Source organism: Choloepus didactylus, chromosome Y (assembly GCF_015220235.1).
Source record: "Choloepus didactylus isolate mChoDid1 chromosome Y, mChoDid1.pri, whole genome shotgun sequence".
NCBI classification, from domain to species: Eukaryota; Metazoa; Chordata; class Mammalia; order Pilosa; family Megalonychidae; genus Choloepus; species Choloepus didactylus.
Genome location: NC_051335.1, coordinates 21,187,899 through 21,211,883, shown reverse-complemented (window position 1 = coordinate 21,211,883; position 23,985 = coordinate 21,187,899). Strand labels below are relative to the sequence as shown.

Below are 23,985 nucleotides of genomic sequence, written 5' to 3'. Positions count from 1 at the left end.
CATCACTGTGCCTCCGGACCTGCCATCTGTTTGTGGCCCCACGTATGCCCCAGCGCTCTCTTCACCGCCGGAACGCACTTTTCTCTGCGCCCCAAACCACTGCCCGTCTCGACCCAACTCAGCAACTCGCCCTCCTCGGGTCCCGATCCCCAGAGGCCCGTAGTTCCGCTACAGGGGAGGTCGCTGTGCGGCACATCTCCCTGCGGGTCTCCCGGGCCCGCCGCGGAGCTCCTATAGGGCAGATACCGTTCTGCCGGCTCGCCACCCGGAGTCCGCCCAGCCAGCTTGATCGCACAGGAGCCTCACCCCAAGCGCGCCCCAGGGCGCAGAGAGTGCGCTCCCGGGACCAGAAAGAGCAGTCCCAGCGTATAGTTAGCGTGCTCCCGGGCGGAGAGAGCGCCGCCCTGCAGGAGGGGCCGCATTCCCAGGGTGTACAGAGCGCGGCACCGGGCGGAAAGAGCGTGCCCTGCGTGGTGCCCGCGCGCGCACGTAGGCGCGGTCTGTAGGACGCGGAGGCTTTCCCGCAGCTCCGCGTCACTGCCTTTCCGTCCAGAGAGGAGGGGAGGTTTGTGGGACGACCTCGTCCGGGGACTGCGCCCCTCCCCCCACCGCTTACCGGACCCCCGGTAGGGACGTGCCGGTAGGGCGCGCTCCCGCCGGGGATCTGGGGGTGGGAAGGGCCGTGAGCGCGCGCCCGGCCTGTCCCAGGCCCCCGTGGCGGCGCGGGAGGGGCGGGGCCGAAGGGGCCGGGGGAGGGGCGGCCGGAGCTGCGCCACGGCCCCGCCCCCTCCGCTGTCCCGGGGCCCCCAGCGCTGCACCTCCCCGCCCCCACCCTCACCGCCCCCATCGCGCTGCGCCCCGCCCGGCCTGAACTCGCTCCCTCCGCCACTACGAGCAGATGAGCTCGAGGGAGGGCATGAAATTCCAATTCCACTCGGGGGAGAAAGTGCTGTGCTTCGAGCCGGACCCCACCAAGGCGTGAGTGCTGTACGATGCCAAGGTGCCACTGCGGGCCGGGCAGGGAGGAGGCGCGGGCGGGACTGGGTCCTGGAGGCGGGAGCGGGCGGCGGCCCCTCGGGCGCCGTGCGCGGGGCGGGGGCGCTAGCTGCCCGCACTCCTCAGCCAGCGCGTCGCGGAGGGCGGCAGGGGGCGCTCGCGGGATCTGGTCTGCGACAGTCGGAGACGGGGCATTTCCGTTTCCGCTTCTGCCTGGCGCGCGGGGCTGTGCACGCGTTCTCGGGGGCCTCACGCGTGCGGTTTTGCGAAGCTGGGGACGTGGCGTCGGTTTTCGCACGCGACGCCGGCGCTGGCCGCGCGTGGAGGGGGCCTGTCGTCTCTGGGCCTGGCCCTTTGCTTTAAATCGCTACTAGACCTGCGCGGCCCAGCGCGGGTGGCTGCCTGCGGGACGCCCTGACCGACAGACCCAGGTCCTGACACTAGCTCCTTCGTACTGGCCGCCGAGTCGTGAAGTCCCTGCTTGGGACCCCAGACGTGACTGGGCCAGACCTGTCCCATAGGCCATAACCCTATCCCGAGGGCAAGGAGTCCCCCAGCCTTCGCCCTTCAGGGCTTTGCAGCCTCTCCGTGTTTATTCCCCGAAGGATTTACGGAGTCTGAGCCAGGCTTGAATTGATTAACCCTCCAGGTCCCGTTCCCCTCAGGCCAGGGAGTTGAGCCCCACCCCGCAGCTCCTTAGGGGTTCTTAGCGGAGGGAGGATACACCTGTGTACCGAGGACTAAGAAAAGCTCAGTTCAGCGTCCCGGGACTATATGGTGCATCTTTATGGATACCTGGGCGGCACTTCCCTTCAGGGACGCCCCACGGCCCCTGGGCTCTGTGTTTTCTACTTCGGACCTCTTCCCTCCAGCCCCTGTCTCTGTTCTCTCCCCTCTCCCTTCTAACCATCCTCTTTCCCCATCCCTATGTCTCCCCAGGGGGAAAATGATGCACCAACCGTCGTTCTGGGACCAGTGCAGGGAGTGGAGGGATGGAGTAGTCTCCTAACCGGAGACTACAACTCCCAGACGCCGAGGGCTGCAGCTCTCTTGTCTGGACAGACTTTCTTCAATGACAGATTTGCCGGCCAATGGCTACAGAAAATTCACCGGGTCTTGAACTCAGAGACCAATCACGGGGAAGTTGGACGGATGCTTCCTACTTTGAGGCATCCACTCAGGGAAAAAATAATGAAATTGAAAAGGAGAATGTTTCAACCCAGCTCTCGGTCTAAAAAAGGAGAGAATGCTTTTCTGTTATTGGAAAAAAGCACTATGAACTAGTTTTCTTGGTCTCGCGTCTGATATTCTGTATGTTCTATCATTTGTGGGCAATTTTTCCTGGTTTCAGGTTGTCGATGTTATTGTTGGGAAAGACGAAAAAGGAAGAAAGATCCCAGAATATGTGATCCATTTTAATGATTGGAACAGAAGGTGAGTGTACTTGTTAAACTGGACTGAAGATTGATCATCTTTGCAGCGCAGGGGCATCGCAAATTTCTTTTGAAGTTTTAGAAACACTTGTAGAAAACTTTCATTTCCTGTTTTTTGCTTTGTTATCAAGCTTTCCTTTTCTAAGGAATGAGCATTTGTAAGTCGATAATATTTGGATTCTCTGTGAGTAATTCTAGAAACCTCAGTCTTTTCTGTGTCTGAGTGACTTTTTCATTTATTTGCATTCTGTTTTTGATTTTAGAATGTTTAAATAATTTCCTAACATGTAAGTAATTCTGGGATACCTCTGTTCTTGTGAAGTGCATTTAGAATTTATTTCAAGATCAAACTTAAGTGCTAAATATTACATTGTTTCCTTTTTGTGTTTGATTAGCTGGGACAGGTGGGCAGCTGAAGATCATGTGCTTCCTGACACAGATGAAGACTGAAGATTACAGCGTAAATTGGCAGGAAAAGCTGTAGCTCGCCTGTAAGAACCTGAAAATCATGTCACAAATGTTAATGTTTTCTTAGTGTTTAGAATTTTTATGATGTAAAAATAAAATTATATAAATATGGTTTATTAAATAGTTTCACATATTAAAAGTGTGTAGATAACAAGTGTTTATTTTAAATGCAGCAGATACAGAATGGTTATTGTATAACATTTTGAAATGGAGATTACAATTTATATTCTAAAATTTAATTATTTTCCATTTACTTAAGAAGTAAGTATAGCTTGTGTTTGATCTCAAGACCCTTATCAGTCAATCTCAAGCATTATTTCAATTGTATTTATCTTTTGTAGGAGAAGAAAAGGAAGAAAGAAGAAGCGCTGCAGGTTGCCTGGTGTTGACTCTGTCTTAAAAAGCCTCCCTGTTGAAGAAAAAGATGAAAATGCTGAAAATTGTGAGTGGCTAGACTTCATTTTCTTTGGCTGAAAGAAGTTTCACCTTGCCTTTTGATAATGCAGGGATGATGAGAGGATTCAGCGAATGTATAGAAAGGGAAACATCTTAAGCTCATTATGTGTAATATTTGCTTCCCCCCCCCTTTCTTTGACAATTCGAGTAGTAGTCAATATTATTCAAAGGTCTCATCAGAGTCCTGCTCATAGCTGCTGCCTTCATAGCCAGTGTCTTTGTACAAACACCTCACAGGTGCATTCTTATGTTTTCATCTCGGTACCTCCTGGGCCTTGGCCCAACTTCAGAATGTAGCAGAGAACCATAGGATCCTGGTTGACTGAATATGTCCAGATCATTAGTTTGTGTGAAGTTTTTATCGATTGAAATTGGTACTATATTTTTAAAGTTAAATTTGTATTCTGAAAGATAAAGTGTTTGTGTTCAGTATTTGAAATATGTATAGGACTGCAATTTATTACCACCAGTAGGATGTAAACTATACCGAAGATTTATCAATGTAAGGGTTAGGGAAGGATACGATACAGGTTTGTCTTCTGTTTCTGTTTTATGTAGCAATAAGCAGTTCCTCTGCTGACAGCAGCAAAGAAACAGATGCGGGAATAAGAAGTGAAGAAAGTGATATTGAAGAAAAGACCGAAGTGGTATAAAGTTCTTGTAAAAACACTTTCTCTTTGATGTATATTTTAGTGGTAAAATTATGTGGTAAAATTCTCTTAGTTTTATAAAAAATACATTTTTTTCAAATAGTATAAATTTTTACTTGACATTTAAGGAAAAGCAGACCATATTTAAAGTCACCCTGTGAGTACATTCATTGGCTATTTGTACCCATAAAATGTGTCTATGGGTGGTAGTGTTATCTCTCTCTTTCCAGTTAAATCTTGAGCTTTATTTTTACAATAATGATTAATTTTTTCCTAGAGTGTCAGTCTTACCATCATCTTCTGTTTGTCTCCATAATTAATGTAAAGCCAACTTATAAATGGGGAAGAGATGAAATAAGCATTTGTAATATGCTTAGTGCCCTCAAACAAGTTAGCTTTTGGTCTTTAATGTGCCTTTAACCAAAACATGTGGCATAATTAGTATTGTAAGTGTTGAGGTTTGTGTCAAAGTAGGTGCTCATTTGTTAGTACTTCTTTGGATAGAGTCTCTTTTACTGTTATAAACTTAAAAATGGCATTGTGATATTTCAGAAAGAAGAATTAGAGCTGCACACAAAAAGGGGAATGGAAGAAAGAACAACTATAGATATTCCTGAAGTTCTGAAGAAGCAGCTTGAGGACGATTGTTACTACATTAACAGGAGGAAACGGGTATACAAGAATAACTTTTAAAGGATAGACTTTTTATAGAGCTATCAATTAGCCATATTTTGCAGTTACAAGTTTTAAAGTACTCTGCTGTGATGATTAAATTAAAGATACCAGTTCCCAGCCCTGGCTGCCCATTAGAATTCTCTAGGGAGCTTTCTAAAATCCTGATGCCTGGGCTTCAACCAAGAGGTTATGACTTAATTGACCTGACATGTGGGCAAGCAGTGAGTATGTTTTAGAAGCTTCTATGCCATTCTAATGGGTTGCAAAAAATTGAAAACCACTGCTTGCTTTATTTGAAAATTCAGTACTTTCAGGAGCAATAGAAAACAAAAATCAAATAAAAAGCATCACGCCATATTTCTCTAAGAACTTCTGCTTGAACAGAATTTACTCTTATTATTGAGTTAAAAAAAATTGAGGTAGACATGGCTGCTTTTTCTCGGCATAAATGGTTTATACAATGGAATGTATACATCAGATGTCTGTTTTTATTACCAGTTAGTGAAATTGCCATGCCAGACCAACATTATAACTATTTTGGAGTCCTATGTGAAGCATTTTGCTATCAATGCAGCCTTTTTGGCCAATGAAAGGCCTCGTCACCATTACACCATGTCACATGCCAACATGAATGTGCACTATGTTCCAGCAGAGAAGAAGTGAGTATGGGGCATTTTGCATTTTGTGATTCTCTCAGTGTATTTGAGAAGTGAGTTCCATTAGAACAGGTGGTGCTTTTCTCTGTTTCAGTTATTTTGAGTTCATTTTATAATTTCTCATGATCATTTCCTGTATTTTTATCTTTTAGCCTGTAGGCTCAGAGAATGGAAGATAACAAAGTATATCAAGTTGCAAGAGACTGGAAGTAATTTAGACTCACTGTTCTTATTTTATAACTGAAAAAACTTGGGCCTAAAGAGTTTGTCATTTCCCCAGGGACACCAAAGCAAGACTTGAGAGCACGCTTAACCTGATATGTTTCAGAGACAACCCACCACAACTGTCAATGTTTTTTTTCTTTTATAATTACTGTATTGCAGACACTATTTAAAAATGACAGAAATCCTAAACAAAAGTAGCCTACAGATTTGTCCTATATTTGTCCAAAATATAAAAATTTTCATTTGTCTTTGTCACCTTGTAGTATTCATATGTGTATTCAGTTTATATATATATATATATATATAAAATACAAGGTAAAATGATATTTTTAGGGTTCATTTAATATTATGCAGTGTTTATTTTGTCTTATTTATTTTGTCTTTTTTTTCTTCTCTTCTCCCACTTTTTACCCTTATTAACTAATAACAGTAGAGCTTTTCTCCGTAATTGTATAGTTAGAAATGTAGGGGGCTTTAAAAAGTGTATATATTATTGTATCACTTTTATCAAAATAGGTTTCTAATATATTTGTTTGCTACTTGTTTACTTTTATAGGGCAGCGAAAACTCTCAAAATCATAGTATGGATCTCCATTTAGTTTTGCATTATAATATTCCATGGCTATCCTGTGGTTTAGTTGAGGGAATGGCACACTGTGCCCCATGGGCCAAATCCTGCCTGCTGCCTGGTTTTGTAAATAAAGTTTTGTGGCAACACAGCCATTCATTTATGTGTTGTCTATGGCTGCTTTCACCATGTAAGGGCAGGATTGAGGAATTACCACAGAAACCATATGGCCCACAAAATGTAAAATATTTACTATCTGGCCCTTTACAAAAAGGATTTGCTGACTCTTGATTTGGTCATCCATTTTCCTATTAGAAAGCCAGATGTGGGTGGGATTCCTGGATCGAATAAATGTATGTTTTTAATTATAGTAGCACTGGCATATTTTTCCCCAAAGGTTGTGGAAATCTTCTGTACCACAATTTTAATCCTTTTATATAGGAAAATGTGTGGTTCTTTTTCCGTTATTAGCCTTCAGGTTTTCTCTTTTGTTCTCTTTTAGGTTCAATTTTCTTTCATCTTTAAATCATTACTTCATTTGTAATTTACTTTTGTAAGTGTGAGATAGGTGCCAGTTTGTTTTCATTGATCTGGGTAGCCAATTATGCCAGCATGATTTATTGAAAACCACACGATCGTTTCCCAATGAATTAAAATATCTCCTTTGTCTTATTTAAAAAATTCACATGACCCCGTTGAATTCTCTGTCTTTTCATGTTTCAATACTGGTAATGAAAAAGAAGTTCTCTCACTCTTTCGTGATTTCCTTGGCTACCTTTGAACATTTAATCTTCTTTAATGAATTTTAAAATAATCATGTCTGCTTGTCCCCCCCAAAGTCAGAGATTCTCGTTGAAATTATATTAAATGTATGTAGTACTTTTGGAGGAAGATTATACTTATGATCCACCTTCCCATTGAAGATGTGGTTTGCCTTTTTGTTATGTTCAAGTCTTGTTTTATATCCTTCAATTGGTCTTTTAGGGTTTTTCTCCCAGTTAGGCCCTGTATCTCTCTTGTCAAATTTATTCCAAAACAATTTTTCCCTATACTTTTAGTAATGAATTGTTGCTAATTGTTCAGCCCATCCTTGTGACCATGTGCATGCATTTTTGAGATGGTTACCCATGTCACGGTTATTCTTTTCTGGTAATGGAATACAACATGTAATGTTGACCTTGTCAACATGATGATCTACTTGAGGAAAGCATTTCAATTTCATTGGTTAAAACCAGATGCTTTCACAGGGAGGTCTGGAAGGTAAACTTTGATGATACTGGAAGCAATTCTCACTTTTCAAATATTTTCCCTTTTCCAAAATAGTCAATAAACATTTAGACGTCTGATCTGGATATATTGAAAGTGTTCACTGCCTCAGACCTGAGACCAGTTTTTTCAGTGATATAATTCAGGACTATAACTCTTTTTTTCCTGAGAAGCAGCAAATGGGTAGGGAGAGTTTGATCAAAGCTTGTTTTGCAAGCCCCTCAATATTATATTCAGAGTAATCTTCCTAACATCTACCTTGCACACATAACCCATCTGGAGTAGAATCAGAAAAGAAGATTATTAAGAGTTGAAATAGGTATTAACAGTTCATTGAGGTCAGTCACCTTTCAGCTCAGGGATTGGGACCTTGCTACCTTCTGCAGTGCATCCTGCTTGGACTCTTCATTTGGCATGTAATGTAATAATTTGTGTTGAGCATGGGAAATTGAAATTACCAGTGTACCTTCTGTACTTTATGTTGCAACTGTATTTCCCTATTTTAACTTTTTTTTCTTAGTATTGACACATTCGTTCTGTTCTTTGTGTGTGTGGGTATTAATATATAGAGTGTTCAACTTTGAAACTATGCCTTACTGAAAATGTGCACTTCATTGTGAAATTTTGGAAATACATGCCTGGTAACATTGTTGCATTGCTAATCTCTTACTTTTATTTCTCCTAGTATTGACCTTTGTAAGGAGATGGTTGATGGCTTAAGAATAACTTTTGATTACAGTCTCCCATTGGTTTTACTCTATCCATATGAACAAGCTCAGTATAAAAAGGTGACTTCATCCAAATTTTTCCTTCCAATTAAGGAAAGTGCCACAAACACTACCAGGTACGTTAGATAGCCTGCAGTTTGACCATCAGACTTCAGCAGTTATATACTTAAATCATATGTTGAAGATTTCAATCTGATGCTATGGTGCCAACATGTATTAAGTAGGGGAAAAGATTGAGAGGTTCCAATACTGGTGATTTTCTTTTTTTCTAAGGTATGCTGAGTCATCATTCCCTTTTTAAATGGCTCTGAAAGATTTTACCAAGTGAAGATTTTAGTGTAGAGAATTTAGGTTGGATTCTGAATAACTATCCCCACCCATCTTCCTGAAGACAATAAGGTAGGGTGAAGAGAACACAGGCTTGGAATGGCAGATGATGTAGGCTTGAATTTAGCTCCCTCACTTATTATTGGTGTTGTGGGGAGGTTGCTTCTCTGGCCCTTGCTTCTGCATCTGCACAATGGAATGAATCTGCCTATACAGTTAGTTACATTAGACTGTTCATAAAGAGCAAGCCACAGTTGGCTTCAGTAAAGGTTAACTCCCTTCCCTTTCTGCCACATCACGATTTTCTCCTCTGAGTGAACACGCATGCTTAAATTGCTATTGTTTGGGGGTGGGGGTAGGGTCTCCCAACTTAAGTTTTTACCCTTAGTCTTTGATAAGCTGCCACCTTTAACTCTCATTCTCCTCTCATTTCCACTCATCTATCTCTCTTATCTCCTATCTGGCTTTATTCTACCTCTACCACTTGACCAAAGTCTTCTCTCCAAGTCACTAATATCTCCCCTCTTGCCTCACACTGCATTTTGCATTAGCCGTCTTTCCACTCTGTTGCCTTCTTCCTTCCCTTCAAAGCTCTGTCTTTCTTAGTTTGTTGTCTGCTTGTGGTACTCTCTTCTCAGCCTTTCTTGAATGACTCCTTTGTCCCTTTATTTTCCACAGTTGGTTTCACTTCAGATATAGACCTGCAGGAACCACTGGGAACCTGTGTTGAGGTCCACAGGCCCTATTCCCAACTTTGAGGTTCTGAATGTCCAGGGTAGACTCTGTGTTTGAACACAGTTTTCCTGATGCTTGTGATTTTTTCTAGTTCTGCCAGTAGTTACATTCTGATGCAATAGTATATTAATCTTATTCCCTGAACCTGAGTTTCTCAACCTTAACTCTATTGACATTTGGGGGATGAATAATTATTTGTGGTGGGGGCTGTCCTCACATTGTAGGATGTTTAACAGCATCCCTGGATTCTACCCACTAGATGCTAGTAACATCTCCCCAGTTGTGACAACCAAAATTGTTTCCAGATCTAGTCAGCTGTCCCCTGGCAGGGCAAAATCACTCCCAATTAAGAATCACTGTTCTAAGAAATATAAAATGGGAATTGCCATCTTAAAGCCTGCATACCTCTCAGAGGTATGGAGAGAATTTATATGGTTTAATATATTTAGTTACACTATTTTAAGAAAATATATTTGTCATGATAAATATTTGAAATGATTTATAATCTTCCTGTGGTACAGTTTGTTTCCTGTTCTGTCTTAAGGAGATCACTGTAGAACACTTCCATGTTTTACAGAAACTCTGTGGACATGATCATGTGTGAAAGCTCTCCTCTCTACTTTCTCAGGAACCAGGAGAAGCTGTCTCCAAGCCCACCTTTGTTGAATCCATCCACTCCACAGTCCACCGAGAGTCAGCCTACCACAGGCGAGCCAGCCACACCCAAAAGACGCAAAGCTGAGCCAGAAGCCTTGCAGTCTCTGAGATGGTCCACTCGCCACACCTCAAGCTGTGACAGGCTATCTGAAAGTAGCGCATCACCTCAGCCCAAACGCCAGCATGCAGATTCATCTGCCACCATGCCCAAGCTGTTCCTGCACCTGGAAAAGAGTAGGTTTCCTGCACAGTTTGGGCAAGCTGTGCCAGGAAGAGCTGATGTCTATTTTATACTTACTCTGTGCCAGGCATTGTGCTAAGTTGATGTGCGTGTGAGTTTCTAATATGTCAAAAGTACTGTTATGTCCCCACTTTCCAGAAGAGGAAACAGAGTCATAGAAAGATGAGGTAACTGGGCAAGGTCACACAGTGAAGAAGTGGTGGAGCCAGGATTTAACTGTTTCTTACCGATTATTTTGAGCAAGCTGTTATTAGAATCTTTTTTTTTTTTTTTTGGTGTAGAGAATTCTTACTCATATTTCAAAATGAGCAACCCTTGATGGGTTATTCTTAATGGATTGTTTGGGGTTCTTTTTTGTAGTGTCTTAATTGTCTGTTCTAATTTTTGATTTGAGAGTTCTCTTCTGAAATAAGGTGAGAATGGTCAGATCCTATCTCTTCATACGTCAACCTCAGCTAAACTTCATCATATTTACTCACCTTGATTTTGAGCTGTTATCTTTTGAACATACATTATGTAAGCATGTGCTATTATTTGAAAAATATATGTAAGGTTTTTTTGCTATAGTGTAAAACTTTGTAAAAGCTTATAAAGGAATGAACTATTCCCTGACTTCCAAATTAGCTCTTTATTTTTATATTAGCCTAAATCAAAATTCAAATCAATAACCATTAATTTGGGTCTGCCTAGAATTACAGTTTTCAAAGATAAAATGGAAGACATCTTGGCTCTCTATTAGGGAGTTAGTTGGAGAAGTAAAAATGTATTAAGATAAAAGGAATTAGAGGTAAATTTGTTTATTCTACATATGTAACTCTTAGGTTGTTCAGAATTAAAAAGTACAGTTCAGCGTATAGACTGATGTGCTAGAGCAAGGGTCAGTAAACTTTCTCTATAAAGGACCAGATAGTAAATATTTTTGAGTTTGCAGGCCATATGGTCTCTGTTGTACCTAGTCAGCTCTGCTGTTGAAGCATAAAAGAATCTGTAGGCAAAGCATAAATGAAAGACCATGATTGTGTTCTAATAAAACTTCCTTTACAAAAGCCAGACAGTGGGTTGGATTTGGCCTCAGGCTCTAATTTACTGAACCTTGGACTAGAGCAGACTTCATGAAGGAAAGGATTTGGGACTTGGTTTAAGGAGAAGTTTAAGGTTTGGATTGGAGAGGGGAAGGGCAATCTAGAAAGCAGGGGTTTGAAAGACTGACTTTGATGAGAAGGGGACTGTGTTTGGGAATGCTGAGAAATGGAGTCAGGTGAGGTAGGGCTGACTTCTGAAGAGCATTATAGTAGCAGCCAGAGGAAGCTTATATTTGATGTTTGGGCAAGAGAAACTCTCTTGATTCCTAAACAGGCATATAATGGAATAATATTAACTAATATGCTAGATTTGCCTAGCCCTTTTTAATTTCCAAAGTGCATTCACTCTGATCTCAATTTCACCTCATCATGAACATCTGGAAGATCTTCCTGTTGTTTCTGACATACAGATGAGATGACGCTATGTGACACATCAAGGGTAGGCCAGGAACAGAACTTGGGTGTGCTTCAGTACCTCTTACAGGCTGTCATTCATCTCTATGTTGGAATATTTACTTGGAACAGTCCCTGATCTGAGAGCTTTATGTGCATCATTACCTCATTTAACTGTCAGAGCCATTCTGTGCGGTGGAGTCGGGGTGTGTTACCCTGTTGCACAGCAAGCTTGAATACCTTGCCCGGGGTTCTGTGTCCAAGTTGGAGTTGAGATTTGAATCCAGGCAGCCTAGCTGCAGAGGCTATCCTATGTGGTACTTTGGATCACCTTTGCAGGCTACAGATCCAGATAATTTGCCATCCCTAATGCTAATTGTAAGCCTGATTTGCAACTTTTTTCCCAAAGGAGGATGAAGGTATTCACATTTTCTGAATCAGCCAGCATGGCCTACCTAAGCTGTACAATGCTTTACTTCTGGTTTCACGCCAAAATATGGTCCACACTCTCAAAAGGTACAGTCAGTACTCACCAGGAAATGGGGAGGGAGCAGGTAGGGTGGGTGAGACACAAAAGTGCGCTATTTTAACTGGAGGAATCAGGGCTTCCTAAATGTTCCATTGAGAGGACAGAAGAAAGTATTTGGGTAGTATTGGATGAGGGCCTGTTGGGTGGTGCTTCCTTCCTACCCCCACTCCTAGAGAGAGGAGCATATTGCACCTTTAACTGAAGTGTGGTCTTCTATCCAGAGGCCTTATAGACACTGGGCCTGTTGTTGTCAAGTCCTTCAAAGCCAGCTTTACATTTTTTAGAAAGGAAAACCTCATAGTTCCCAGGTAGGGCTAAGAATCAAGAGGGACATGCTGTTGTCTCACACCTCACAAGGCTAAATCATCCCTGAAAAGCTCCACATGGATGGATTTTCATAAGTCAAAAAAGTAATCACTGTCCATTTCAATGAAAAGAAATTTAATATATTCCTGAGCTTCAGAATTAAAAACCCATTTATGCTAAAATAGTACATGCCATTAAATTGGATACAATTGCTTTAGAAGCTTACCCTAACTATCTTAACACATTAGTCAGGCATTTTCCCAATTTAATTGAAATATGGCTATTTAACCTACATTCATTAAGCCCTGTCATTACTGTTTTTCTCTTTTCATTTAGGACCACATTCACAGATAAAATACATGGTGCTCAGTATGATATGGCTCCATGCTTTAGTGCAAATGAGTACACATTACTGGCTGATGTCAGCATTGCCTTTGCTGTCACCCAGATGGTGTCACACTTGGGGAAGAAGTTGGCAGTTGAGGAAGCGGGTTGCATGACTATAAATGAGCAAACTGTATGGACTCTTGAGACAGAGCTAAACCAGCAGGCGCCAGGCATCTCACTGCAGAGGTGAACGTGTGGTGGCTTTCCTCCCATGGGGCTTTGCTGCTTGCAGAGCATGGAATGCACAACAGTCCTCATGGTGTGGAAAAATGCCTCCTGAGTCATAGTCGGGTCAAACTCCTCTGAGTCAAATTCTCACAGCCTGAGTGAGGGCATCTCGCACTTCTTCCCCCACCCTCTGCTGCCTGGTTAGCTCCTTTCAAGTCTCACCCTAAAGGTCTCCCTAGCCAGGAAGCCTCCTCTGAACTCCCAGCACTTTCCTAACAGTGGCACTCTCTATTGAATTGCCTGTTCACTTGTGTAAATTCTGTCTCTGCCTCATTACAAGTTCCTAGAAAGAAAGAATTGACTTGGTGGTGGTTTTACCTTCATCTCCAGCTCAGTCATTGGCATGTAGTTATAGGTGATTAATAAGTATTTGTTGATTGAATGATGGTTGGGAAAGTTCAGTAGGGAAGAGTTTAAAAAAAAAAGCATAGCTTTAAAAAATTCCTTTTGAATAATCAAGTGCTAAAAAAAATCAGGGGCTTTTTTTAAATACAGCTTTATTGTCATGTAATCCATATACCATGCAATTCACCCATTTAAAGAGTACAATTCAGTGGTATTTTGTATTTGCAGAGTTGTATAACCATCAGCACAGTCAATTCTAGAACATTTTCAACACCCCAAAAAAGAAACCCGGTGCCCATTCCCCTTTTGCCCCTTTCCTTACTGCCCCCTTCCCCCACCTCTGTGCAACCATTAATCTACTTGCTGTCTTATGGATTTGCCAATTTGCAGCATTTCATATAAGTGGAGCCGTACAATATTTGTCCTTTTGTGTTTGGCTTCTCTTGTTTAGCATAATGTTTTCAAAGGTCAAGCATGTTGTAGCAGGAATCAGTACTTCATTCCCCTCACCCCCATATAATATTGCAGGTCCTATCTTTTATAATAGAGAAATGTTGCTATTAAGAATTAAAACTTTCTGCAAACTAATTTTAGATTTATGCTCTGCAGTTTATATTGGTCCTGACAGCAGTCTTAAATTCAGTAGCTATATAATTCATAGGTGAATAATAACATGTTTTTGTTTTGAAGAGACACCTGTACATAGCAGATCATCATCACCTATTCCTCTGACTCCTAACAAGGACGGTAGTGGTGTGTTTGCTGGCTTTGAAGGGAGAAGAAATAATGAAATAAATGAGGTAAAGAGTTAGTATTTGATGTTCATCCCCAATGATTCCTTCACAGTTTTGCAGTTGCTTAAGTCCTGTGGAAAGAAATCAAGGTTGCTTTTGCTATAAATGTTAACAATCTTGTTCCTTTGATTATATTTAACATGGTGTTTTGCTTTCTAAAATGGGAAGATTATTAGGATTTCAGCCCTATATTTACAATCATCTTTTATTTTGAATAAGTGCAATTATTGAAATATCAGTATTTCATATGATAGAACAGGCATTGATAAACTTTCCGCAAAGGGCCAGAAAATAAATGTTTTAGGCTTTGCAGGCCAAGAGATCTCTGTCAAAACTGCTCAATTCCAAAAGCAGCCATGGACAATATGTAAATGAATGGGAGTGCTAGGTTCCCATAAAATTTTATTCTTGGACACTGAAACTTGGATGTCATATAATTTTCATGTGTCGGAAAATATTCTTTTATTTTTTTTCAACCATTTAAAAAGTAAAAATCATTCTTAATTTGTGGGTTATAACAAAACAGGCACTTGGTGGGCAGATTTGGCCTGCAAGTGTGGTTTGTGACCTCTTCTTTAGGTTTTTGATTCTTTTTTATGATTAACAGTGATACTACTTAGCTGTCCCTTTTGCGGACACGCCATATGCCAAGCATTGTGCCAGATGCGTGACCTAAATTACCTCTAATTCTCGAGACTGATGACTTTGCCTGGTTCCATTTTACAGATGATGGAACTGAGACTCAGGGTGTCAGGGTCCCAGGGCAATACACAACGTGTCTGTCTTCCTGATGCCTCCAGTCTTTGCTTCATAACACAGTTTTTCCCAGTTTCTTGTTGAGCAATTGCTTATTTGAAACAATCTAGGGTTACTCAGGCCATTCATGTTATTGTGTAACAGCACAGCTTTTATTAGAAATGTGATTTTTCATTGTTCACAGCCAAAACATACTTTATGAGCACTTTGTTCAGTAAATAACCATGTACTTGACAGTGTACCCTGTATAGGCGGTGAAGGCAGTGGTCAAAGATTCAAGCAGGTTTCCCCTCTTCCCTTCAACACAGCCCTTGGCCCAAGAGGCCTGGAGCCAAACATTTTTAGTGCTCAGGCTTTGGGCAGGATTCAGCCCACAGGGGAAGCAGGCTGACCCCTGATGTACAAACTAGAAAGCCCAATTTGTAGTCTGATGATAGTAAAGGGAGATTAGGAAATTCCCAGTACAGTCAGCCCCTAACATTCCCATTTTCAGATCAAGAGGCACTGCAGGGTTTAATTGTTCACGAGATTCGAATAGTATTTCTTTCAAAAAGCATCTGAATATTCAGTGGCCGTTCCCGGTATGGTCAGCTGTGCGAGCTCGCCATCTAGTGGTTATAGGTATAGCTGCTGCAAGCTAGAAAGTATGCTTTCATACTTTTACTAGAAAGTATGCTTTCTAGTAAAAACAGGTGTTCAGCAGGCTCTTCACAATGACTCCGGAGACCACATTAAGTGCCTCTACATCAGTGTTTCTTAACCAGGGCTCTGTATCCGATTCACCATGGCTCTTTCTCCCAATACCAATGCCATTCCCCACTGTGTCAGGGGCCCAGGGTCTGGACATGTATATTTAATTGAAGAGCCACAGGTGATTCCCTTGCATACCTCCGTCAAGAATCCCTTCTCTATAAACCTGTAGTTTTTCCCCATAAAATATATTTTTGATAGACAGGAGATGTTAAACTACATTGAAATGCAGAATTGAATGAGCGAGGTAGACTCCCTTGCTAGCTAGCTGAAGCACCTGGTTTTGCACACATGTGTTCATGAATCTGATGATTGCAAATTCCTGTGTGTTCACTTTGAATATCACTATCAAAGCTGCTCCTGCACTCCAGCTGTATGTACTGGGGTAAGTGTGGCAGGTGGTATAAAGATGCTGACACTGTACCCCTGCCTCGGCGCTCTCACTGCGCAGGAGGCTGGGGAAGGGAGATTCTGTGTAACAGTCTTGAGTTGATAAGGAAGGGGGGCTGAAGCTAGAACATCTAGCATGGAATTATCCGGGAACCACTTTGGCAGTCGTATTGGCTTCTATAGTTTCATTTGTGTAGTTGGACAGTTTAGTATTTCTGACTTTTTGACATATTCCTGGTTTGTCTCATAGAGGGTTTCTTTAGATCCTACTATTTCCATGTTAAACCTGACAAGTCCCACAAAGTAAAAAATGTATGTATAGAGCTGCATTGTACAGAGAGAGCTCTACATACAGTGCTCCATTGTTCTATAATTTGCTGAAGTATTTCTACAGGAGACCATCAGAGCGTTTTAAAATACAGCTCCCACTTTATCAAAGGCCCAAAGTCAACTTGTAATTCTCAAATTCAAAATGAAGGATAAAAAATCCATTGTCAGATTTAAAGTGTACTTTCAGTGGATCCAGTGGGTTAAAAGATACAAGTTAGTTTCCATGGTGTATCTGATTAGTGAATCCTGAAACTATGGTATATGATATTGTCACTAAATGTATCTAGTGGTTACTTTTAAGTGGTTCATTCTTCTATCATAGGATTTCCCAGAAGGAAAGGGAACTAAATGACCAAAGCAATTACAATTATTTATAGGTGATAGCTATTAAGAGTTAGGAAATCAAACATTTCCTTAGTCTAATTTTAAGTTTTCCCCCCTCACTTTTATTTATATTCATAAGCTTGTGTTTCTTTTGCTATAGTGGCATTTTCTCCCTTCATACAATTTACTGTCATAATTTTTATGTAGTTAGAAGTGTCCATGTTGCAGAGGAAGGTGGATCCTCCTGTGATTGATTTAAAAGGCAAAAAAATGTTTTGAAAAAATTACAGTGGAAAACTTGAATGTTTATGGAAATGTATAAACTATATGTAAACAAATACATATATCTCCCTTACCCTCCAAATCATAATTCCACTGTTAGGAAATGAACACTTAACATTCTAGTATATGTTTTTGACATTTTGTCTATACATTTACATAATAATTATACACATCCTCATGTGTATACATTTTTCACAAGTGTCACATTGTACTTAACTATTTTGTAGCTTGATCGTTTTCAACTTAATACACACATTATGCTGTTCCTTGCCCTAGATCATACCCATAAAGCGATTCATTTCAAAGTAAGGGGTGTGGTTCATAACTTCCTTATTGGTTTGTTGCCACCAGTTTCCTCCCATTTCCTGGCCCATCTGTGAAGCCCTCCTGAGGGGCAGAGGGGTGGTAAGTCTGGGAGTGGGAACATGGCACTTGATTAGTGATGTCTGTCTGTCAGCCCAAGAATAACCAGTCCTTTGTGTTCTTGCAAGGATTGCAGATATTGAGGTCTGTAGATAATGGAATGTTAAGTGAATAATGCAAGCATTCAGTTGGTGCTTTTTACAGGTCCTTTCCTGGAAACTCATGCCTGACAATTACCCCCCAAGTGACCAGCCACCTCCACCCTCCTACATTTATGGGTCACAACATCTGCTGCGCTTGTTTGGTAAGAATCTGACTTCTGCTTTCTTCAGTGCATTGTTTGTTTCATTTTGTTTTTAGCACTCATTAGCTCATGTACATCTTGTGGTTTTGGCTGTAAGTATCTAACTAATGTGGAAATTTGGGGGTCTAAGAAAATTCATTGAAAGGTGACCTCTTCAATGAATGAATCTTCAATTTATACGAATTGGGTTTTGAATATTTGTGCTAATACTCTGTCTTCACTTCCTAAGAGTTTTTGGTTTTATTTTATAACGTGGATGTCGATGTCATTTCCAGTAAGGATAAAACGGTAATAGATGAACCTTGAGCGTGTCCTACACATTATCAAATTCTGACAATTATAAATTATTTTGCCTCTTTTTTAATGCAGTCGAACTTCCAGAAATCCTTGGAAAGATGTCTTTTTCTGAGAAGAATCTAAAGGCTTTACTGAAGCACTTTGATCTCTTTCTGAGGTATTTATGTTACTTTATCAAAAATTACCTCTGCCACCTTATATGTGACTTTTCTCAATCTCTGTTTAGCATATGTGGAAGGTAGCTCTGTGATATTTTAAAAGCAGGAGTGTTACTCTAAGTTTGGTTGCTTCTGACCATATTTATAACAAAGGGGCGTTTTTGGTATTTTTCCCCCGTAGTTTATATAGTTTATAAATAAAGAGTTTTCATTGTATTGAGGTACTTTTTTTAAGACACTAGAAGAATCTAGTGGGGTAACTATGCAGATAGGAAATTAATTTTCTAAAGTAGAAATAATTGAGATTGATATTTTACATTTTTTATTTAGGAGTACCTTAAGCATTGGACTCTTACTTGTTGCATGTATATTAACTAACTTCAGTTATTAGCATTTCATGGGTAGGTTTTGGTGTTTACTTGAGTGTTAAGATAAATGCCTGCTAGCATGGGTTGACATTCTGTTAAGTCGGAGAAAGATATTGCTTGCTTCACATGACAAAGCCAGTCATTTTATTATTCAATAGGATTGTATTATAATTCATAGATGTCTTATAATGTAACCATTTAAGGACCCTGCCAGTTTTCAGTACTCATCAGTTTCTTAAAATAAAACGTATGTAAGTAATTGATATAAGGGAGGGTGTTTTCAGCATGCTTTTGCAAATTGCATTATCCTATTTTCTCCAAAAACATTTTGCAAAAATTTTGCCCCTATAGATTTTACTATTTCCCATGACAAAAGTATCCTAGCTCTTATTCAACATGAGGAGGGACAGGGAAGGACACCCTTACTTGGTTTATATGGATACACAGCTTGATTTTTCAGTTTTTTAATGATACAATATTTACACAGTTTGACAACCTTTATATTCTGATATAAACCCTTGAGATAGAATGTAGACCAGAATAGTTTGTATTGTGTTTCTGCTGGTGAATTTTAAGATATTTGCTGCCGTTTGCAGTGTGTATGGAAATCTCATGTAACTTGGTTTTAATTTTTCATGTGTAATTTCCAAGAAAGTGAAATCATATTCTTTTAAATATTTCTAGGTAACCATTTTAAGGACTAGGCTCTTATTTTGCAGGGGTGGGGGATGAATCTTAAAGCACTTCTAATGTTATGACACTTCATTTTAAATTCTAGGGCCTTGTTTAATTACAATAACTTATAATTAGTTTTTAGGTTCTATAGTGTTGTTTTGCTTTTTATTAAGTTTCATAGTTTTGCTTCATTAAAAAAATCCTGTTTTTTATTCCCTTACCTCCCAATGGCATGGATTTGTATAAAAATTAAGAGAGATTTTTTAGGAAGTGGTTTGGTGTATTTAGCCAACAGGATTCCTGAATACTGACCAGAGTTTCCCTCTCTTATCTACCTGTTATGAATCAAATTCACCACTTTCTCTTCCTACCTCCATCGCTCAGCTAGTGCCAATTTTCCAACTTCCTATTTCTCAGGGGATCTTCCATCTTGTAGGTGCCCACATTCATGTCTCCGGGCCAGCTCTGCTTCCTGCTTTTCCTAGCTGGCCATTCTTAGAAACCTTCCAGTACGAATTGCTTCTCTTTGCTCAGCTGTTCTCATGGGGCTTAGTCTCTGGCTGCCACCTTTCTAGTCTTGCTGACTTGAGGCTCTTTCCTTTTGCCTAAGCCATGTGCTCCAACCTCAGTTATGTTTTTGGCACAGCTCTCTTAATCTCTCCCATCCCAGATGTCTATTAACCAGTTCCTCCCCTTTGCATCCTCTGGCTCTCCCTGTGTACCTAACTTTGTTTCTTTCTTCTCCTTAACGGGTACTTTTTTCTTGTCATCAAGCCTCACCCTGTGAAAGCTAGCACAGTAGGATTTCCCTACAGTGGAGAGCACCCACAGCCAGAGAAATTAGTCTTGTAGTTCTAAAAGATACTTCCATGTAAGCATTAATAAAGTGTCTGTGAATTGAATTAGACATTAAAACATTTTTTTAGAAACAGATTCAAAAATGATACTTCTCCCCTCCTAATCTCCCCTCAAAAGAAAGAAGAAAAAAAAAACTAAACAAAAAAACAAACAAACAACTCTATTTGGCATAAAATTTTGTAAACTGAAATCAAATAGTGCCAAGAAAATAAGAAATACCTCCATGTTAGAATAGAAAAGCCTGCTAATTTTGAGGTATGCCAGATACAAAGTAGAATTTAGGATTATAGGAAGCAACTTAGAAAGATTTACAAATAAATATAGTAGATTTTTTTAAAGGTATCCAATAGACTTAATAATCACCCTAAAAAGGGTACAATACAAGAAGAAAAAGATGTATCTTTTGAATGAATTTTGACTCAGTTTTTACTCTGGAAGGTATTGCAGAGGTTCATCCTTACTTTTTATGTGAACAGTTTGGTCAGGCTGGAGGTAGCCAGGGAAACAAGCCTGAAACTAATTACCTGGTTAGTTAATATTGCACATTTGAGAATGTTTTGGCTCTATGGTAAAATCAATTGACATTTAGTGTTAGGATGTCATCTTAGTATTGCAGTCTCTTGAAAGATCAACCACATTTTGACATCCATCTTTAGACATAAATCAGTCTTCTTTTTACATATTTTGGCACTGTAACCTGGCACTGTAGAATCTTTTGGCATGGCATACTAGGATACTAAACTTTTGTTCCATTAAACTTTTGTTTAACTTAACCAGTATTAGGATTGTGAATTTCTCAAGTGACATTTTTGAGTTTATAATTTGTCATTTTTTTCTAATTTGTTTTTAAAACAGGAAAATGTAGAAATAGTCACTGAGGGTTTTCTCACAAAAACATTTATGTAATTAAGGGTTCAGGACACCTGATGATAGTGAAAGGATTCAGATGAAATATTAACATGGAAGCCAGAGTTGTGCAATCAAAGTAATCATTACATAGAAATCAAGAGTGCATTCATTTTTTTCCTCCTAACACCAAAATGTTAGTTGGAAGTTAGTATTTTGCCAAATGGTATTTAGTCCTTAGTATGATGATCACTGGGGCCTTTTTTTTTTCTTTCTTTTCTCAGGTTTTTAGCAGAATACCATGACGACTTCTTCCCAGAGTCTGCTTATGTTGCTGCCTGTGAGGCACACTACAGCACCAAGAATCCCAGGGCAATTTGTTAAAGTTCTTGGCTTCTGTAATAACAGTTTCTCTATCTAGCTCTGTGCTCTAGATTTCAGTGTAAGAACTAACAAACAGTGGGGTCATGAAAGTTCAAATAAGAGTTAGAAGTTGCAGTTATTTGTTAGCAGTAAACACATTTTTTTAGTTATTCGTTCACATACATTTTTTTTTTCAAACTCCCTTTTTCTTCTGAGGCTGAATAACTCTCAGACAAATTTTAGTTTTACTTGGAAATTGCAAATTGGTCACAAAGTATTTTAGAGGGTATTGGTATTGATGGCAAAAAAGAAAATTATAGCTACACATTTGCTTGTTAAGATTCCCTTTCTGTAAAACCTTATTTTTGTTCATCTCAATAAAGCGCTGTCTGACTTTCTGAGATTTGCAGGTATACATTTGCTTGTTATTGTTTTCCTAATGTAAAACATCATTTTTGGTTATCTAAATAAAGTGTCTCCTGTCTTGTTCTAGAGAACCAGGAGAGAGAGTTATCACTATGCTGTTGTCCTCTCTTCTCTTTCTTTATCACAGGGGAACACTGGGGGAACCTCTTGACTCGTTTTGTTTTGATTTACTTTTGTGCCTTTTTTCTTGAGGTCTTTTGTTTTCCTTTTTTTCTTTGATTTGTTCTCATTTGGTGGCATTCATAGGCGTTAGAGACACTGCTGTGCTGGACTACTTTGTCTTCTTGTGGCTGCACTGTGGACTGGTCTGGGGCCAACAACAGTTTATCTTCCTTCATCATTACCAGCTGTCTCAGAAGTTACCCTTCTAATCATCATCTTCAGCTCCTATCTTTCTCACATGCACACACACATGCACATGTGGGATGTTTTTGAAAGTTCCAAACCAGTAGAAAGGACATGAATAACATACTAGTAGGAAATATAGCACCTGTCTTTTTTTAAAGCTGACTACAGTTGATTTTAACTAACCAAGACACTGGGTCAGGAACAGTGAGGGCCGTGGGGATTTTTTTATTTAATCTCTATATGGTTCCATAAAAGTGACTTCTGCATAACTGCAGTGAGAATCAGGACCTCTAAATCTCCTGGGTAGACTTCATCTTATGTGTACTCAGTTGCTTTTTAAGATTCAAGGTTTTGGTGTCCACTGTAAAAAGTACCATTCTGGTTGATACTAGGTTTCATCTCTATTTGGTTTATGGAATGCTTGCTTAAATTTGGTGAGCCACAGTGTGCTCTGATTATTGAAAAAGTTTATCCAGAAGGAAAAGGAAAGAGTAGAAAAAGTCCCCCCTTGTAAGAATCTACGCATCAGATTTCTCCAATGAAATGAGTACAGAATGTTTGAACATTTATATTGTTGTATGCCTTGGGGTTAAAATTAATTCCTTTCTAATAAAAATTATTTTCTTCCTCCAAAACATTTCTTAATCACTTCCCTAAATTATTATGTGCCACTTAGGTTGATTTAAATAATGACTTTTCTTCCAGATATTATCTCTTTATTTAATATATTATTAAATCCTCTAATTTCTTAGATTAAAAAATTTGATTTAAATATCTAGATGATTTTTATAAAACATTGCAAGTTATCCTTCTTTCATTAATTCTAAATTGTTACTTTCAGTTGTTACTTTTATAATGTGCCAAACCTTGCAGTTTGTAAAGTATCCCATTCATTGTGTTGATTTTCCCTTTTAGTAGTCATTTAAAGGTGTATTGAAAATAATATCTCCATTGCTTCTGCATCAGATCCTTGTACTAGGGCTTTGAAAGGACATGGGAGAACACATACACACAAACACTTAAATGGAAATAGATGATAAATCATTCCAGGATACAGTATACACAAAGTAAGCAAAAGAAAATTTACCAATATACAGAAGATAAAATCTCATCTATCAACTCTGTGAACATTTGAGTTAGTGCAGTTACCCTGTTTTGTCATTATTTTTTAATAGCTCTGTAGCCTTTGCCCTTTAAGATCTAGCTTTTCAAAGCTAAGTTTATCTTAATATTGATTGACAGCAATGTACTGTGGTGCCCAAGGCTGTGCTAGCTGTTCGGGATAGGAGGAAGGATAAGGCATGGTCCTTTTGTTGCGAGAATAGTTAAGAGAATTTCTACAGGCATAAATCATCGTTTTAACTAAATCAAGTTCTATATTAAGAAAGTGTTATTTTAACTAGTTCTTAATATACAAAATTATAACCAAATAGGTAGTAATTTCCAAAATTAACCTTCCCATTACCCAAAAAGTAACATATAATTCTTTTCCAACTGGTTTGTGAATGTCTGTTTAAGTAGGTTTGATCATTAAAAGGTTTCACCAGTTTTGGAATCTGGCCAAGATGCTGTTAAGGGACTCTATCTGTTGGGAAAGGGGTTTCCACAGATTAAGTTGAAAGCAGTACCTTGGGGAGGAAATTGTTTACACACCAATGAGATGAGACTTCTCAATAATCTAGTTAAATCTATTCTTTAAAAAAGCAGTGCAATTGAATAAACACCTTTTTTCTGTCTGCTGCCTGCCTAACTCCTAATCTTATGCTTGAGACAAATTCTTTCAGATGTTGGGACAGTTCCTTAGATGGCGCATATTTAAGCTATTTGGATTGTGTCATTTTTACCTACTTTGAGTAAAAAGACAGGGTGCTCTGTCTTTCTGTTCTTGAAATCTTCTAAATACTAACTGAATGTATGAATGGCTATTTCTTTGTCTCAGCTTTCCCTCTGAGTGGTGTAAATAAGGAGGCATTTGACTAATCAGCAGAACATAAGTCCCCAG

General features: G+C 39.7%; 1 protein-coding gene and 1 pseudogene across 1 annotated transcript; both read left to right on the top strand.

The window, feature by feature from the left end:
- Positions 1–898: 898 nt before the first annotated feature.
- On the top strand, positions 899–10,254 carry LOC119524231 (annotated as a pseudogene).
- LOC119524232 (male-specific lethal 3 homolog) lies at positions 10,038–22,618 on the top strand. Its single transcript, XM_037822878.1, has 4 exons — positions 10,038–10,074; positions 17,545–17,644; positions 18,014–18,098; positions 21,131–22,618. Exons 2-4 carry the CDS (start codon positions 17,563–17,565, stop codon positions 21,228–21,230), a joined length of 267 nt encoding a protein of 88 aa, XP_037678806.1. The 5' UTR covers positions 10,038–10,074; positions 17,545–17,562; the 3' UTR covers positions 21,231–22,618.
- The last annotated feature ends 1,367 nt before the right edge of the window (positions 22,619–23,985 follow it).

What these genes read in the sequence shown, in the direction of transcription:
- LOC119524232 (XM_037822878.1), top strand. Translation starts at nt 17,563, where the DNA reads ATGCCTGACAATTACCCCCCAAGTGACCAGCCACCTCCACCCTCCTAC. An exon ending in ACATCTGCTGCGCTTGTTTG is followed by an intron (nt 17,645 to 18,013) that starts GTAAGAATCTGA and finishes TTTTTAATGCAG; the next exon opens with TCGAACTTCCAGAAATCCTT. An exon ending in CACTTTGATCTCTTTCTGAG is followed by an intron (nt 18,099 to 21,130) that starts GTATTTATGTTA and finishes TTCTTTTCTCAG; the next exon opens with GTTTTTAGCAGAATACCATG.